We start from the raw sequence: 18747 nt of genomic DNA, 5'->3' as shown, positions 1-18747 counted from the left end.
CCTGAGTGACACCAGGGCAGGAGACAGAGGAGTTCAGCCCACCACCAGCAGAAGAGATAAGGAACTGAAATTCTCCAGGTAGCAAACTGGGACAACAGGGACACTGGTCCTCCTTCATTTGCAGTGATCTTAGGTCTCAGTGGGCCCATAATTTTTAGGTGGAAATGTATGTATTTTTTTCCAAGTGTGATGGAGCCCTTTTTTAGCAGTGTGTGTGATTCAGAGAAAACCTAATAATCACTAGGTTATATGTTGTTGTGAGTTTTCTTGGCTCTCATTTGTAGTTATTCCTTTTGTCCTCGATTTTCATTTAAATATACTTTCCTTACATTAAATTCTTACTGGAAAAAGAATTTGGCTCTGTTGCCAACTTAGTTTTTTTTTTCCATGAAATCCAAATGCTGTAATTTACTTTTTTTATTTTACTTTTTGTTTAAATATATTACATTCATATCTGTAAGCATGCTTTGATTTTTGCATTGATCTTTGATAGCTGCTGAGAGTAAATGTTGAACTGTAAACAAAAAGCTCCAGGACTTCCAGGTAATATCTCTTCAAAGCTTACTTTGGAGACTGGCAGCCATTGATTGGATCTTCTCTGTTGAGTGGTTACGCACAAAAAAGTCATTGCCTGGGAAGAATGGAACAAGGAAAGAGGAGCAGAGTAAAAACAATAAATAATAAAGCTGTGCCCTGGATATTGCTTGCCTAGAAGGTTTGCTGGCTTAGAGCAAGGGTGTCAGCACAGCTCGTTTCAGCTGTGGGTTGCTAGGGCTGATCCGTTTCTGATCAGGGAAGGTTGAGCTCTGTGGTTAATGTATGATGTATGACTGGTTCATGTGATGTTAGTGATGCAGCTGAAAGGCTTTGCCATAAATCACAGTGATAATTGTCCTTAATTGATATGTCTTTTCAAAAGGTCATGAGAACTGAATCATTTTCCTGTACTACAGGCCGGGAGGGGACATGGTGGTGGTATGGTGGTACAGAAAACCTTCCCCACTGCCACGTGTACTTCACATCCCTTTGAAAAGGCTTATACTGAAGCCTTTCAGTGGAATTAAATTTCCTCCACTTCTGTTTTTGCATGCATGTGAAGCCTATCTGAAGAATGTTGTAATAAGATAACATCTACTATTTCCCAGATAACCAAAACTCATTTTCATTTATAGAGGCGAAAATACACATAGCATCAGAAATTTTACTTGTATACCGGAAGAGTTCTGCTGGCATCCAAAGCTGTGGGATTCTGAGTTTGAAAACAGTACTACTCAGAGTGCTACTGTTCAGTTCATTAGTTTCCTGGAATTATTACTGTAGCTTATTTCTGAAAAGAATGATAAACAACCCTGGGAAAAATTTAGTGTAACACTGAATATTGCTTTCATGTGTGGAGAACTGATTTTTTTTTTTAGCTCTGTTAATTTTGCTGGAGCTTTAAGATTTTTTTTCTAACATGTTGCAGCTTCATCAGAGTACTAATAAATATTTCAGCTACCTAACAGGTCAAAATGTCAGTGCCTTAAAAAATGAATTTAATGTATCTCATTCCTTTTCTTGTTGCACTGTTTGTCATAAACTGGTTTCTGTTTTCTCTGCCCATGGCTGTGTTGGATTTTTGAGCTATGTTGGCTGTTGGGATGCAGCCTGAGAAAATGAGCACCTGACCTATAGAAATGCTGTGGATTGAAGAACAAAAGTTTCTTCATATGACTTTTTTTTTTATTTCCTCTTGAGTCCTCTGTGCTATTGAAGGTTGGTGCTATTGTGGGTCTTTTGAGAAGAAGCCTTTAGGAAATGAAGGGAGCCTAAGACTGTAGGGGGAATAATTTGAAGACAAAACCACTTGTTTAGCTATGGCAAAATCAGTGGGAAGCTGATGAATACAGTTTACAGAATTCAGAGAGCTGTGAATTTTTGTTGACTATCAAAGCTACTAGCTCTTTATTTTTGGAAGAACTATTGTAGTATAATAGAATTGATTTCAGAGGCTAGTTTTATAAATTGTTACAGTCAAGGTCATCAGGAATACAAGGACAGTTGGAGTTGCTGTGTTACACTGAGTGTTTACAGTTAAATGAAGAATAATAACAGGTAGGTAGCAATGTGGTTTTTATTAACAACATTTTTCACCAGACTATTGGAGAGCAGTAGTGGCATAGTGCACACACATCTCTGAATCTAAAGCTGCAGATGTAATCCAAATCATCTGAAGCTTGCAGCACTTGCCAAATAGGCCTTTGCTAGCTGCAGTCACATGTTGAAAAGGACATGGTTTGTGTCAGAATTACCTGTCATAAAATACATGCTTGTATTTTCTTTCTAGGATCAAGTAGAACACCCCGATTCAGCAGAACTGGCTGATTGTGCTGCAGTCATCATGAAAAGGCACAGGGTCATTTGTTTCTTAACATATGTATAAGAAAAAGGTAAGAGGCAAGTTCTGCTTTAGAATATAATGATTCAGAGTTCTGCACCTGAAATGTTTTTCATGCATACTTACAGATAGATATTTATATACATACACCTTTGTGTATGGATGGATCTCTTATAAAGAAGACGATGGAGTATTTTTAGCAATTTGTTGTTTTATTTTTTGCCGAGAGTAATTGCCCTATTTTAGAGCAAAGATTGTGTCTTGTTTGGGAGAGGGGGAAGGCGGGCAAAGTCTTTCTTTCTCAGTCTGTGCTGTAGCCAGATCTCATCAGTTCTAAATAAAGCTGTTGCTCAACTCAGAACAAAGTGTTCGTTACAGCAGAGGTGCCTGACTTGCAGGGACAGGTAACACACCTCGCCGAAGGGAGCTGGAACAAGATGTGCACTTGACCATTGTTTGTTGGGGTTGAAGGAAGTCTTCAGGAGCCCTGGATCTAATAAATCTGTCTGTCCAGTCCATCTGTACTTCCGTGCTATCATGCTATGGGAAAATGACATTTTCTGGATGTGTGATTTTTATCAGGATGAATATGCAATGTTTGGTTTCAATTTGATCATCCCCTTTGTGACTTCCATCTTAGGAGCTTTTCATGTATGAAAAGCATATTTTTTATGAGGACTGTAATAAACTATTTGAGCATTTTGTGTAGTAAGAGATTACTGAAACGTGTAGGTTCACAGTTTGATATTGAAAGAGTTGTCTCCACAGGACAGCATGACAGAAAATCCTGAGATCCTATTCTAGTTCTTTACATACTCTCTGGTTTTTAGGTCTTTGCTGTGAGGCCAATAGTTGAATGTCAGTATTATTTCCTTTCAGTGCATTTTTTATTACAGTGTTTTAATGTGATTATGAGCTGATCATCCACTATTAAAAGACAATTAGAAAGACTAAAGGCTGTCAGTTCCCGTGGTGAAAACATCCCAAAGATAATTTAGGATGTGCATTGCAGAGGATCATGGGTTACATAATCCCTTATCATAGAGCCCAACACAAATACAAGTGTGTCTGCTTTGCAGGTGTAACACAAGGCCAGTCTCTTGTACAGTTCATTTCCCAGGAGCAAACTGGCATGTGGGATATCTGAGCTCTCTTGAGAGGCGGTCTCCAAGGCTAAGCCTGTTCAGAATAACACCTAATTTTAAGGAAGGTTTTTCTGTCCTGTACTTGTCTCCTTCTTTCCACTATTTGACTGAAGTTTGTGTTGTGTCTGAATGCTGTGATGACAAGGGCAGTAATTCTGGGTAGATAATGACACACATTTCTGGTACATGCACCTTTAAATTTAGACATCAAGGGAGAGTAAAGCATGTAAGCTTCATGGAATGTAAGTTCCTGAGTTTCAGAAATGAAGATGAAAGCCCATGCTGTTGTTGTGAAGAAATTGAGAAGTAAAACATGCTTTCTGAATTATGCATGATGTGTGATCCAACAGGAGCTTGAAAATAATCTGATTTGACAGACTGCATGTTTTAATTAGCTCTTTGCCCTGAAAGACAGAAGATGACTCTGCAATGGGTAACAAGTGATCTTGAGTTCTGGACTTATATACCAGTGGTTAGTAACCACTGTATTAATCTTTTTTTTATACAGAGTCAAATAAAACATAAAATTTTACATAAAATTTCTTCCCATAATTAGTATTTTCTGCCAAATCTTTGCATGGAGGACTGTATTTTTGAAAAAAAAAATCTCCTGTTTTTTACTCATTGGTGGTTTGTGCTTCCTTTTCCTTGCAGCGACACAAGATCCTCTCCTTCATATTGTTCATCCCAATATATAGTAATTTAGGATCTCCTTTTTGGTAGCATACAGGTAAAATTACCACTGAAACGTCTTTCTGATTTGCTCCTGTTTTTATTCTCCTTTTTCCAGAGTCTTAAGTGTTGTGTGTTTGCTCATCAGCTTCTCTCCATGCCATGACTCAGGATATTTGAGCAATACTACTACAGTTTCTCAACTATTAAGGATCCTTTAAAAAATGTCATGCCAACCTTTGTCCCAAGAGGAACTTTGGGATTAGAGTAATTCTAAAAGTCTTCCAGACTTTTATGGTGGTATATGTGAGATTCAGTCAAAAGTTTCAAAAGACCTGTAAAAGAATATGTTTTTTATTTAGCTTGGGCATTTAATAAAGATATTCAAAATAAAATTAAACTCTAAACCACAGGGAAAACAGCCCCTCAATTTTTATAGCATGCTGTGTTAGAGCATTTTATTTTCTATTTTGATCTTGAGTTGCTAGCTATAGTGAGTTGAAGCATTAAATCTTCAACTGGCAAATATGTGAGTTGCTGACAATCAGGAAGCCTTGCTGATATCTGTTAGGAACATAAGTACTCATCCTCCTTTACTGTCAGGAGAGGACATGAAGGACTTCTGTGGATTTGGCAGTGTGTTTTGCCCTTGGCAGAAACTTGCAGAAAAGGTTGGGGGGTTGTTGTGTTCTTTTATATAATAATAATAATTTTAGATATTAGACGTAAAGATTTGCAGCTGACCTTTTCTGAGAAATACCTACTGCAACAGACAATGAGATCTCATTTAGAGTGGCTGTCAGCTTAGTGACTGTGAGCTTAAAAATAAAAGGTTCTCCATATATCCTGGTACATCAGTGAGTGAAATAACAATAGTGATATAAAAGGTCTTTTCTTTCTTCAGTGGAACTCATGAGCACAAAAATTTGTTATGACATTTTTCAGTCTTGCAGTGCCTCGCTGAAAAATACTCTTTGCATCATTGACTTTAGTAGCAGGACTTTGCCTAGAAATAATTATACATGTCTTCATCAATTGTTTCCTAGGAGCAATGTTATCATTATAATGTAAATTAATATATTATAAATGGATGTGAAATCAACTGGTATTTTGTACGAAAGAGTTCTACTTTCTGAGACTCCTGAAATGCAGCTGGTAATCAAGGTGGGCAGCTTTTCCATTGCTTATGTTATGATGTGTGCATCTGTGCACAATAAATGATATGGCAAATCATCTGTTTTCCTGGCAGAAGGAGTTAATCTAAAATTCCAGAACAGTGGACAAATCTAGGAGTATGTCAGATGACAAGTGTAGTTTATCTTGGAATTATTTTGCAAATGGTCTTCTTTCTGTTGATGCATATTAGATTAATTTTCTTTAAAACTAGCTTCTATGTATATCTTCACACGTGCCTTAGTGTAATTATATTAAATAGCAATGTATTTATGTTGTATCATGATCCTTTTAAAACAACCATGTATCAAATTTTAAGTTGACCTTGAAAACTTGAACTCTGCATTTTGTGATACTTTAATGCACAGTCCTTTCCTATCAATAACCTAACTGCAGCTATTGCCCATAAGAAATACAAACCCGTAAATATTTATAATTCGTGAATTTGTAAATACAGAATGTTGTAGTAATGGAAATAAAGGTGGTTGACCTTTTCCTCAAATCCAGATACTGTGGGGATAATGGTAAAGTATTGCTTTAAATTGGAAACTTTGTCTAATGTGTTGTATCTCTGGTGGAAAAAAAACAGGTTTTTAATTGAGCTGTCAGGTCTAACACTGCTTTATGCTGCAAAACAAGGTTCTTACCCTCTCCTCCTCCATTGCCTTATTTCACAACAGTGAAAGCCAACTCTGAAGAGAATAAAGGTGTTTTGGATGATGTTCAGAGAACAGATCAAGTCAAGGTCTCTGTGGTTTATAGGTTATGGCACACATTTCCCACTGAAGATGTCTCTGCTGGTAGTGAATGTTAGGCAAATATGAACCAGGGTGTCTTTTTGCTACAAGACTTTGGTAGTGAGGCGTCCATGTTACTGCTGTTAGGGCAAAATATTACTTTTTATGTGAAGATAGTTATGTAATGATTCAGGGTTAGGTTTTTTGCTTTGGTTTTGGCTTTTCCCCCCCCCTCATTTCTCTCTTGTCATCTTCTTTTCTAGCCTGAGAGCATTATCTCTTGGTGATACTATTTACTTCTGTGCATTTTGCTAGATTTCCAGTGGCTGCCTTTCAGGGAAACAAGGATTATTAAAGTAGACATTTTAAGAGACAGCACAATTCAAGTAACACCCATTAAGTCCCTTAACAACTTTTACAAGTATGAATCTTTGAAGCATCTCGAGAGGAATGAGGACTGACACAGAGTACTGCTAGCCTATGGTACATTAAAAAATCAGTAGCATAGGGAGTTTAAACTCCTTGTTCAAAGCCACATGAACTAATTGGTGGTAGCACAGATCTGAAAGTCAAGTCTTCAGATTTTTTAGTTGGCCTTTCTGGTTTCTCTAGACCTTTTTTTTTTTTTTTTTTTGACTGGTGTGACAGCAGTTTTGCTCTTACCATTATGGTGATCCTGATAGCCAGACACATTAATGTGAGAGACTGGAGGTAATAAAATCCAAAGCAAGTTTGGGGAAGTTGTTAATCTGAATGAAGCAAGTTTAAGCACACAAATTATTTTTATTCCTGGAAAATACTTCTGATTTACGTAAGAATTGATTTACAAAGGACTTTTCCCCTTAAATCAGGACAATATGTAAGGGAGCACTGCTGACTGAAGGTTAAGCATCTGATTGTAATTTGTTCTCTGGCAGGTTTAGACAAGGATCTGGTGGTCGTTCCCTGACAAATGGAGAACTATTTCCAAGCAGAGGCATATAACCTCGATAAGGTTTTAGATGAATTTGAGCAAAACGAAGGTGAGTTATCATTTTGAAGAGGATTGTAGATGCACATCAGATGTCTTCTACAGAGGACAGTGTAGAAGAGGGGGAGATCTGTGATACCCTTTGTGGGTTTGAGTTGCAAATTAATCTCAGAATTTACAAAAAACACCTGTTAATTTTGCATGGTATGTCTTCAGCATTTCTTAGTAGCATTCTTTTCTGCTTCCATTCATCTTGTTTACCTTTGTAAAATTTCTTACTCTTTTAATAGCAAATGTGCCATACACTTCTGGTGAAAGGTTTTGTGAAGCTTAATCTCAGTAGCAATATTTAAATCATTTATTTTAAACAAATCAGGCAAAACTTATTTTAAGCTTCTTTTGCAGAAATGTTTTATTAGGTCACATAAATCATATAATGAAGGTTATCATGTTCAAAGCACTAAATTTTTTCCTAGTCTAATTGCTAATTCTTTGCTGTCAAGGAAGTTGAACTGTTCATTTTATGGGGGTGAGAATATTTTCAGGCACTTCTAGCTGTCTAAAATATATTAATCAATACTTTAAAGCTGCTTTTGCAAATTCAACCTGATACTAATTGGGGTAGCTCTAAACTTCTTGAGTTCTAAAAACATTATGGAATGACACTACTAATGGTTGACAAGGATGTTGGTTATGGCAGGTGAGCTTCATTTTTGTGCCCATATTTGAACACTTCTGCATTTCTATTTGGGACATTCTAATGCAGCAGGATTAAAAGAACCTGTAGCTTTAATATGGCAGTAAGTTTTGTTGTTTAAACCCTTTTTCAGATGCCGCTGTTTCATCTACTCTGCTGGGTGCAAAGTGGAATCAGATTCTAGATCCGCCTTCTCGTCGCCTGTCATTCAACTCGGCTGTGGCCAGCGTGAATGAAGCTACAACTCCTAATGAATGTCAGCAGAGATTAAAATCTTTCTCCTTGTCCCACTCAGTGACTACACCAACAGGAGGAGGGGATCGCTGTGCTAATGGAAAGGATTTTAGCATAAGCCCAGAGACCCCAGTCATGTGGATTGATGATCAGGCAGCAGCAGATGATCAGTTGATTAAAAGAAGTAATAATCAGGATGATCAGTGTAACTCAGTGGAAGCAGGAGAAAAGAAATGTGGAAATACAGCTTGCTTGCCAGAGGAGAAAAATGTGCTAGTGGTGGCAGTCATGCACAACTGTGACAGAACACTACAAAGTGGTGATGTGGTGGATTGTGCAAGTTACAGCAGTCAGTCCCTAATGGACTCTATTAGCTTTACACTGGATAATGAAAACCAACAGAGTGACCAGTTTAGCGTTACTGTAAATGGATCCACAGAAAAGGACATTGATACAGAAAAGCAGGTAAACAGGCTGGGCACTGAAGATGACTCTGTAAGTCATTTAATTAATGCTTCATCTGAAAGCCTGACTGCTGCATGCCCCTCCTCTCGATTAAAGGAGGATTTTAATGTGAATAAAGATTTGCTGTTTTCAGAAGCTACAACTGCAGGGATCAATGCAGTGACTCTCTTACAGAGACCAGTTGATGGTACTGCTAAAATGCAAGAAAATTGTGCGTCAGTTGAAAATTTCACTAGTAAAGCCATTCCTCAGAGAACAGATCTAGAAGCTAAAAACTCTTCTGGTTCCAGTAGTGGAAGCTTAATTGTAGAACAGGAAACAACCCAGCAGTTGCAGTCTAGGCTATCTGGGCTCACCGAGACCTGTCAACCTAACGTGGCTGGAAGTAGCAATTACGAGGAATGTGTTGCAGAGGATGTTGGTGCCACTGAAGGTGAAGTGATTGAATGTGATAAAAATCTTGGCACAACGGAATTGCGCAGCATGGCAGAATGTTACGCTGAATCTCAGGAGATGACTAATTGGGAGCTGACAAAGTTGAATGAGATGAATAATAAACAAACTCTAGGAGAGAATGAAAGACTTTTGCAGACCAAACAGCCTGATGATGCATGTGGGAATAGCAAAGAAGATGAAGATGGGGTATTGGAGGTAGGCATAGACTTAAAAGGGTCTGGTACAGATGAGCTTGGAGGATCCAGTCTCTCTGATGTGATGGCTACATCAGCAGCAAGCTCTCTGTCTAATGGTTGTGATTCCTATGGAATGCAGAACCCAGTTGTTGCTCATGTTCCAAAGACTTTACCCTCCAAGGAAGACTCGGTAACAGAGGAAAAGGAGATTGAGGAGAGCAAGTCAGAATGTTATACTAATGTTTATGAACAGAGAGGAAATGAGGCCACAGAAGGGAGTGGTCTTATTTTAAACAGCACTGGTGACCACATAAAGAAAAATTATTTGCATCTTTGTAGTCAGGTTTCATCCATGCAAGGGCAGACTTCACCAAAACCAGTGACTAACCAGCAATACAGTGTTCCTTTTGGTGGTGCAAGACCTAAGCAACCCACAAATCTGAAACTGCAGATTCCGAAGCCATTATCGGACCACTTACAAAATGATGTTATTCCCCCAAATTGTGGAGGTAATAGTAAAAACAAAAATGTCTTTGGTAAGACACAGTTAGGGGATACAGCAGACACGTTTCCTGGTGAAACATCTTCAAATGCCTCTGGTACTGGTTCTAATGGGGAACATTTGGACGAGTATGAATCTGGAGTCTCTAATAGTTCGTGCCTTGCAGTAGCCCCAGATAGTCCAGATAATGATCTCAGAGCTGGTCAGTTTGGAGCTCCAGCCAGAAAGCCTTTTACGACTTTGGGTGAGGTGGCTCCAGTGTGGGTTCCAGACTCTCAAGCACCAAACTGTATGAAATGTGAGGCCAGATTTACATTCACCAAAAGAAGGCACCATTGCAGAGCCTGTGGGAAGGTAAGTTCATATTTTGTGAATAAGCTCAAAGCACGCTTTTTTCCCTGGTACTGCACGACAAGCACATCAGAGGGCTTGCTAAGCTACTGGATATAGTTACCTGTGACATCGCTTCCTAAAAAGCTGTGTCTGCGTGAAGCAAAAATGGGAATTTCTGAGCTCTGATCTATTTAGGGTGCTAGTAAAGAATAACTAATTGTTATTAGTCTAAATGAGCAGTTGTATTTGTTGATTGCAATGATCCTTGGGTTTGTGTCAGAACTTTTATAAAATGACTTAGTGCAGGAAACTGCTTTACAGAAATTACTGCATCAATAATCCCATTAAAGTTACTGAAACAAACTTGTGCATTGGGAGTGGGCTGTTGGATTGCTGGCATTCCTGCTGGTTTACACAGCTGAGTTCTTCTCGGTTTTCTTTACTATTCTCATATTGCTTACATTATTTTAAATAGTATTAACATGTTTTTAAACATACATTTGCTCTTGGGGAAAAAAAAAACAGTTAACTGTAACCTGGTGTATGTCCACATGGTGAGAAATGTCATAATGAAGACAACTGAAGCATAATTTCTGTATCACTTTTTGTTGTGGAAGAAATACTTCATTGTTGAGTGTTTTAACATTTTATGTATGTGCCACCTAGGTGAACTCAAATTCTTATGTAATGATTTTATTGTAAATTATTAACCTGTAAAGTATTCCAAATAACTTTTACTGAAATACATGTCAGTGACCTAAGCAGGAACTCGGGGAGAAAATGATGATGATTCAAAAGCAGTAAACTAACACTCTTGTCAATTAGCTATTAATGAATATTGTAAAAAGAAATACTAAAATCAACAAGAAGTAGAATAAAAATAACTTCAGTTAATTTAGGCCTCATTCAAAGGTTTCTGAAGTTGATTAAAACACCTGGCTGCTATGGGTGATAATTTTTGCTACCAGAAGAGTGCAGGGAAAGCAGAATGATGTGGATAAAGGACCTAAAAGAAGCAAATGTGTCAGGAAAGCTCAAACCCTTACGCCAGCTGGTTCTGGAAGCAGCCCAGCAGAACCCCCAGGCTTGCTCCTGTGAGATGGAACACGTGTCCCTTTTGTCCCTTTAGGAACCAGAATGCACAGCACTCAGCCTCTCACTGGAGAAATGCTGAGCAGTCTTTCCCAGGCGTCATGGTTTGGTGCTGGCACAATGCCAGTGCACCCATGAAAATATGTTTTTCTCAAATGAGTGCAGTGAGATGCGACCAGAAACAGAGCAGAGCAGGCTCAAGCTTAGAAACAAAGAAAAAAACTTTATTAACCTACAACTATACTAAAAGACACACACAGAATTCAGAATGAAAACCTTCCAAAACATTCCTCCCCCCACCCAATTTCCACCAAAGCACATTGAGACAAAACCTTGGACTCTCGACCAAGTTACCACCCTCAGATAATCAATTCTAAGTTCATCAAGGGAGAGAGGAGTCTCTCTTGTACCACAGACTCCCCCAGGAAACACAATTGCAATCTCTTCTGTTTCCATGTCACACATGGCACCGCCCGGAGAAAATCTGCCATGGTGACATCCTCCTTCCATGTACAGTGCTCTCACCACTGTGCATGGACCGAGACTGCTCCCAGGGTTTCTTTAAGGATGCTTCGCCAAGTACCAAAGAACAACAGTTTCTCATTTTTGGGACAACAGTCCCCCCCATTTTCTCCTCTCCTGGAGCCAAGGGGCTCAACAACAGAGATATTTTTCTTCCCTGAAGACAGAGGGCACCACCACACCCTCAACTTTTCTCTGTTCACTCCACTCCTGCACATGCAATCACTGCAGCTGGTCACTCTCTTGGCTCAAACCATTGCATCCCCCTAAAAATGCAGTCTCTCTTGCAGGAGAAATTGGTTCAGTCTATGGCTATACAAGAAAAGTCCAGCCAAGGCCACTCCATCATCTCCTCCCACGTAGATTTCTTCTTCTAACATCTCAGGTCCTCAGGTCTCTTCTCTTTCAGATCAAGGAAGATTAATGTTTCACAAAGCTTTCTTTATCCAGGAAAGGGTTAAAAGTCTCAGGCTCCCAGGACTAAATCTTGGCTGCTCAGAACTCACAGCTGGGCACCTTCCCCCTCCCCTTCTCTTTCTCCTCTGCCGGCCTACTGCACATGATACCAAATTTCCAGGTGGAACAGGCTCGCTCTCTCTCTTTCCCTCTGGGGGGAGAACAAAGACATCTCAGTTGTTCTCCACCCTTCTGTCCAGCCCGGTTCCAGTCCCTTCAGCCCCTGGCCTACCTCTCCCAGGCCGCATGGCTTCCCCTCCCCCACGCAGCCCGTGGCTGGGCAGGGCAGGTCTGCACTCTGACCGGAACCAAAAGAGAAAGTTCCCCTGGGAGTTCTCTGCTTTTAACCCCCTGTGTTCTCAGAGGCATGTCCAATGTCTTCAGTAGTCACACCAGGTGTCAACAGTCAAATCTGACCACTGATTGACTTGGCCCCAACTTCCTGAGAAAACTCACTTCCTTATCAACCCACGACAGCAGGACCCTTTGAAAAGGTGAGCTGACATTCCTTGTGCGCTGCTCCAGGACTTGCAGTTGGCTCAGCCCATCCTGCAGCAGCTTGGTTGCAATGGAAGCCCTGATGTGGGGCCAGTAACCACAGATGATCAATGAGCATCACATAAAGCTCATGCCTGCCTTCAGTGTACTTTTGGTTTACAGCAGGGGCCTCATTCTTCTCATGGCAGTTGAGGAGAATCTGTAAGGCCTGGAAGTTAATGTCCATGATTTTAGCTTTGATATGTTAACTTATAATGCTATTTAGGTTGGTTTTTTTTTAAGTTGGACAAATATGACTTCGGTTTTCATGTGCAGTAAAATTTTCTACTTATTTTTGTGTTTTAAACAAGTTTATTGCTTGGATTTAATTGCTTTTCTGTAATGAAGCCCTGAGTAGCACAAATGAATGCAGAAAATTAAAGTGTCTGTAAATGGATAAAACACACAATGATGGAACAAGGCTAAAAATTTCTATGTGTTTTTTTCTTTTTACATTCTTCTGACAAACCTTGAGAAGAACTGCCAGTGCCGGTGATATTTTTTTTAAATATATGTGGGAAATTGATAAAATAAAAAATCCCTCTACTCAGTAGACTTAGAATGCATTGTTTTCAGAAACTTCTGTTAGCAAATGTTTGTCTGGGCCAAATTTGCACAAGTACAGCCAAAAGATGTGGCCAAAAGGACTCATTAATAAATGCTAAGGATCAGTGTAAGTCAAATAATACTTAGCACTTACTGCATATTGCTTTACAGCCCTTAATTCCTGTAACGATTCTGGGCAGAGAGAGAACAAAGCTTAGACAGAGAAGTTCTGATGAATGTGGCTGCAGTGACTTGAGAAATCCCAGTTCTCAGCTGTCTGCTCCTGCTTTCTGGTCACCAGCCCCAGAGCAGTTGAAAACTTCACTAGTAAAGCCATTCCTTAGAGAACAGATCTAGAAGCTAAAAACTCTTCTGGTTTCAGTAGTGGAAGCTTCATCGAAGGAACCCAGACCATATGTGGTGTAGGTAACTACTGAACCACAGGGATGCTTCCACTGTTAAATGTCTGAACCTCACTAAAAGAATTAGGGAGACAACATCTTCAGCCCTTGCAGTTATTTGTTTCTAGGGGAAGTCATAGGATTAAATATTTTGAACACAAGCTTTAGCACAACAGTTTCTTGTTAAGCTTTATTAACATCATGACAAATCATTTTGGTAGGGGTGAATGTATCGGTTTCATTTGGGAATAAACACTGCATTTAAAAATAGTTGAGTGGCAACTGGGAAGTTTGGGTTTTTAATTTCAGGGTAATAATTGCAAAGTTAATGGATGATATGCACCATTTGGATTGACAGAAAGTAATACACTTAGAGTAAATTTTGAGTTAAAATAAAGAACCTGATGAATGTGTGTGAACACATTCATAAATTATATGTTATATATTTATGTACCTTCTATTGTCAGATTAAATAGTCGTCCTTGATAGGAAAACCAGAAAATTTGTATGCAATCTTTTTTAGAGAACCAAAATGATATTTTTCTACTAAAATATTTAAAAATCAGCAATTCCCACTAACAACTAATACTTTAACAACTCCTAGGGAACCTGAAAACCCTAGTAACATAAAAACTTGTTTTGACACTGCTCTGTTGTTTTTTTTTATAGCATGATGTACTGAGATAATGACTTGGTGACTGTTAATAACAAGTCTGACTTGTCAGTTGTGCTGGATTGTGTTCTCTGCATTACTGCTGCTCAAGGCTGATGCAGCCTGAGAGAGGAAGCGGATATGTTCTGTCATTGCTTCTGTTTTCTCTTTTAATATTTAAATCATTGCATTTGGGAGCTTTTATGAATGTGTTGTTTGAAAAAGGTTCCTAAATTAGATATTAATTTGTGTTGGGCCTTCATTTATGGTTGACATTGATTTTTCCATGTTCAATACTGAATGAACTTTTGACTGGAAGTTTTGCCCAGAGAACTGAAATGATGTCAAATGTCTCTAAAATATGCTGTGATGTTGTTATAAATATTTCCTAGAATACTTGTAAATTGGGTTAAGATGTAAGTGCAGAAATCAGATTTTTCAAATATATTTACTTTGTTTTTTTAAAAGATTTTCACATATGTGAAAGGGTGGATTTTATTTTTGCATTAAAATTCCAGTGTATGCTTAATTATATTTTGGTTTTGAAATGTTTGAGTTGTCATAATTAGAAAACATTGGTTCTAATGAGACAAAGCTGAGCTTTCTGCACATTTGATTTTCAACTCTTGTGTTTAGCTCAGAACCTGTATTTGCTTACTTTGAACACTTGCCACTTAAAACCTCCAAGTAACAGGCTGCAAAGTAGTCCTAATTTGGTGTGATCTTTAACTTGGTTAAAATTTAATGAGGCTTAAACACATTTATATATAACAATCCTGTGTAGCTTCTTGTCTGTATTTCAGAAATAATGCTGCTGGAGTGATGGAATATTTTTTTTTAATTTAGAAAGCGTAATAGATCATAATAATGCATAGTGAATTGCAGAGATAATATCCACCCATAATTAAATTTTGAAATTCTCTCTTGATATCTGAACTCATTTGTTAGGCAGCTGCTGCTGTTTCTAGGTCTCCTGAGTGATCTCCTGGCATTACCTCTCTGCAGGAAGTGGATGTTCATCACTATCTTCACATCACCTGAAAAATAATCCTGAGGAACTACTGGTTTTTTTTGGTTTTTTTCATAAAGACAATATAGTTATTTTAAACAAAAAAGAAATCATTAAGGGCATGTGTTCTGCAGGATTGTGAGAAGGCAGTTGCTACTGTAGGATCATATCTGCATGCAAGCGTGTGTTGGTGCACAAGCCATGCTCATGTTTGATGGTTTTGCTTGTCTGGAGGAAGCCTCAGGAATGTTTCCTGCCCAGGGCTGGGGAGTTTTTAGAGCTGTTTCAGGGGAGAGGGACCAGCATTGCACCTGCATCTCCACAGCACTTTGTGCTCCCTGGGCTTTGCCCCAGCCCCTTTAGCAGCCAGGGTGCCCAGAATGCAGTTCCTGAGTTCTCCCTACTGTTGTGATACTGTGGTGTTTGTATTCATGTGAAAATGAGCTTTTTTATAGAAATGGAGCAAGATTTTCTTGCAGTACTAATGTCATTCAGCTTTCTTAAATGTCTTGGTTTATATGTTTAACACTTAAAGCATTTTGATAATCACTGTTCCTCCTCAACCAAGGAATAGCTTGCTAGATATGAAGAGATTAAACAGCTGGAGTTGCTATCAGAATCACAGAATTATTTAGGTTGGAAAAAACCTCTTGAGGTCATCAAGTCTGGTCTTGTCTGGTGACTGATCACTGCCTTGTCAACCAGACCGTGCCACCAAGTGCCACATCCAGTCTTTCATTAAACACCTCCGAGGACAGTGACTCCAGCACCTCTCTGAGCAGCCCATTCCAACGTTTAATCACCCCTTCTGTGAAGAAATTCCTCCTGATGTCCAAAAATTCCTTCTGGCGTCCAATTCCATGTAGATGAACTGTACTGCTGCAAATAATTAATTAATTAAGTTTGAATTACTCTCTGCCATAGCAGTCTCTTACATATATGGAATACTTGTGCATTGAATTGCTATTTAATTCTAGGAAGTACTCATGCTTTTTCTAAGACTGAAGGTAATTCCCAAATTGTTAATTCTGCGAGGGATTTTAATGTGGTAGGTATTTATTACCCCCATTGTCATTTATGCCAAACAAAAACGCCACAGTGCACTATCAGGACAAAATGTGTTTATGTGTTCCACAAAATAATCATCAGGATTAGTAGTACAGGCACCCTGGGTAGGTACTGTGGCTTTAATGGGAAAATACTGATTTTTTTATCTCTGTATTTTGTATTTCAAGAGCTTTGCAGACACTCAGTTGTCCAGGTCCATCAGTTTGTCCTATATTTGTGCACACCCTTGAGGAGTTTCCCCTGTGTTCCAGGTGTTTTGTGCCGCGTGCTGTAGCCTGAAGTGCAAGCTGCTGTACATGGACCGAAAGGAAGCCAGAGTGTGTGTGATCTGCCACTCAGTGCTGATGAATGGTGAGTGGGCAGGGAATCCAAGATGTGGCACCTCACTGCCTTTGTGTGGAACTGCAGTGAGGGCATTTAAAAAGAAAAATATCAAAATACTTCATTTGTATGGGTAAGTATTCTAAAACAGTAAAGGTGCTTTGAGAGGCTGGCATGGGATCCCTGTGAAGAGTAGAAAAACTGGTAAGGTTGCAGTGAGTTTGAAAGCTTTCATTTGGGAGCGCTCTACCAGGATTGCAAAAACTGTGACTTTGGGGTTGATTCAGAAGTGTACTCTGTATCTCTTGTTGCCTGAGTAGATAACCTGTTATTCCATTTAGATGGAATAACAAAGAGTAGAGTAATGCAATTGTGCATGTTCTAGATCATGCACTATAGGAGATTGGGAAAGTAGTATTTACCCACAAATTAATCCAACTCCTCTTCTTAACTCCTTGGTGCTAGAGTAGGAGCTCTTGTCTAAATACAGGTCCCCAAATGTGGATGGCTGAGCTTAGATGGTTACATTCACACATTCCTGGAGAGTGTCAAACCCAGGGTGGTGTTGTGGCTAAAAGCGTGGTGAGAACATGGGACACAGGAGAGAGGTCCCACGTAGTTCTGAAGTTCACATGTAGAACTGAAAGGAAGTTCTATCACCTCTGCTTGGTGTAAGGAAAAACTGGTTTTGACCGGCAGGCTGCGGAATGTATTTTGTGTGTTGTTCTTTACTGTATTAACACTTCAGAGCTGTGCTATAAATATGGGGAAACAGAGAGCACTCTCTTGGGGCCTGTGAAAATCTCCAGAACTTCCCACACAGTTACCTCTGGATGATGATCTGTCCAGCTGAGTTATGCCCATGGCACTGAGACAGCTACTGCTGGAAGACTCAATGTTCAGTTCTTCTGTCTTGAATTGAGAAAGCTGAGAAATTGGATTAGGTCGAGAGAGGACCCATGTGGGTGCTTAATTCATGAGATAACCTGTCTCATTGTGAGAAATTCCAGGAATTTTGGCTTATTAGTGGGAAAGTGAATGGGTGTCTTGGTCCTGGGGTGGTATAAATATATATATGGATTACTGAAACTTGATGCCAGAAGTGAGTTCAGTGGTAGAGGAAGGTCTGACAGGTGCATTCTAACATGTAAAAGGTAGAATGAGAAGTCAGAGAAATTCAGGCTCTGAATGCAAACTTTTAACTGTTAGGATTACTGTATTGTAATTATCAGGATGGTTTATCGTGGAATCTCCATTGTTGCAATTGTTTAGCTAAACTTTGGAGACTTCCAGCAAAGATTCTAACCAAGAATTAGTTAGGAAAATTGTGGTTTGTGTCAGCATCACACAATGTAATTTTGGCATTATCTTTGCATATTACTGCATAGTGGATTATTTTGTCTGTTTTCAGAAAGATCTCTTACTTCGTTGAACATCTAAACTAAAACACTAAACTTAAGGTCATAGCTGTATATTTTTTCTCCAAAGACATTGAGTATTGGTTCAGGTTTGGTTGAAAGTAACTGAGTGCTTAGTCTTGAGATGAAAATATAAAATGAGTAGACAGTATCTGTTATTAAATAGGAATATAATTTTCTCAAAACATTTCAAAAAGATGGAACGTTTTAAAGATACTAAGCATTAATTGGTGTGCAGTGGTAGGTTTTAATTATTAATAATTCTTTACTCTAGGCCAAATGTGTAAGGTGACAGGAAATTGTAAGTTATCATATCTAGAAATTATAAACTAGTCCCAGTAATGATGCTGAAGCGATTCTAAACTGTTATATTTTGAGATGGAGAAATGAACACATTTCAAGGTGTACAAGAACAAGGAATTACAAATTCATTTAGCAAAAGATAGCTGGCTCTGTCGTGATGAGTAGGATTAATTTTCATCTGGGGGAAGGGAAGAATGTGTAAATATTTTGTTGAAACAAAAGTGTTGTTTTAAAAAGACATAATAAAACTGATCATATTATAATGATTTCGTTTGAAAGCCTCTCTGTCCTGTTGCCAGGGCAGATGCACATTAATGGCAGCAAACAGTGACACCAGTGCCTGGTTCCTTCCAGGCCAGTGCTGTGCTTGCCCTGTCTCCCTCTGTTCCTGTCCCTGCTGCAGTGCTTCGTGGTGATGCTTTGGGTTAGTTCACCTGTAACCTGAGTGCATCCCACCCCTCCTGATCGTCCAGTTTCTTTGTCAG

The 18747-nt window shown here is 39.0% G+C and overlaps 1 protein-coding gene across 2 annotated transcripts in view; it reads left to right on the top strand.

Annotated features, from left to right (window-relative positions):
• Positions 1-18747, top strand: part of ZFYVE9 (zinc finger FYVE-type containing 9) — a 56849-nt gene that overhangs the window by 13660 nt on the left and 24442 nt on the right. For both annotated transcript variants that reach the window (XM_053950310.1, XM_053950311.1), the window contains exons 2-5: positions 2327-2429; positions 7022-7126; positions 7905-9958; positions 16472-16571. In XM_053950310.1, coding sequence (XP_053806285.1) covers positions 7057-7126; positions 7905-9958; positions 16472-16571 — 2224 coding nt within the window. In that variant the 5' untranslated portion in view covers positions 2327-2429; positions 7022-7056. The remainder of the gene's footprint in view (positions 1-2326; positions 2430-7021; positions 7127-7904; positions 9959-16471; positions 16572-18747) is intronic.

Source organism: Vidua chalybeata, chromosome 9 (assembly GCF_026979565.1).
Source record: "Vidua chalybeata isolate OUT-0048 chromosome 9, bVidCha1 merged haplotype, whole genome shotgun sequence".
Lineage (NCBI taxonomy): Eukaryota > Metazoa > Chordata > Aves > Passeriformes > Viduidae > Vidua > Vidua chalybeata.
The sequence above is the reverse complement of the archived record's forward strand: the minus strand, read 5'-3'. Positions and strand labels throughout refer to the sequence as shown.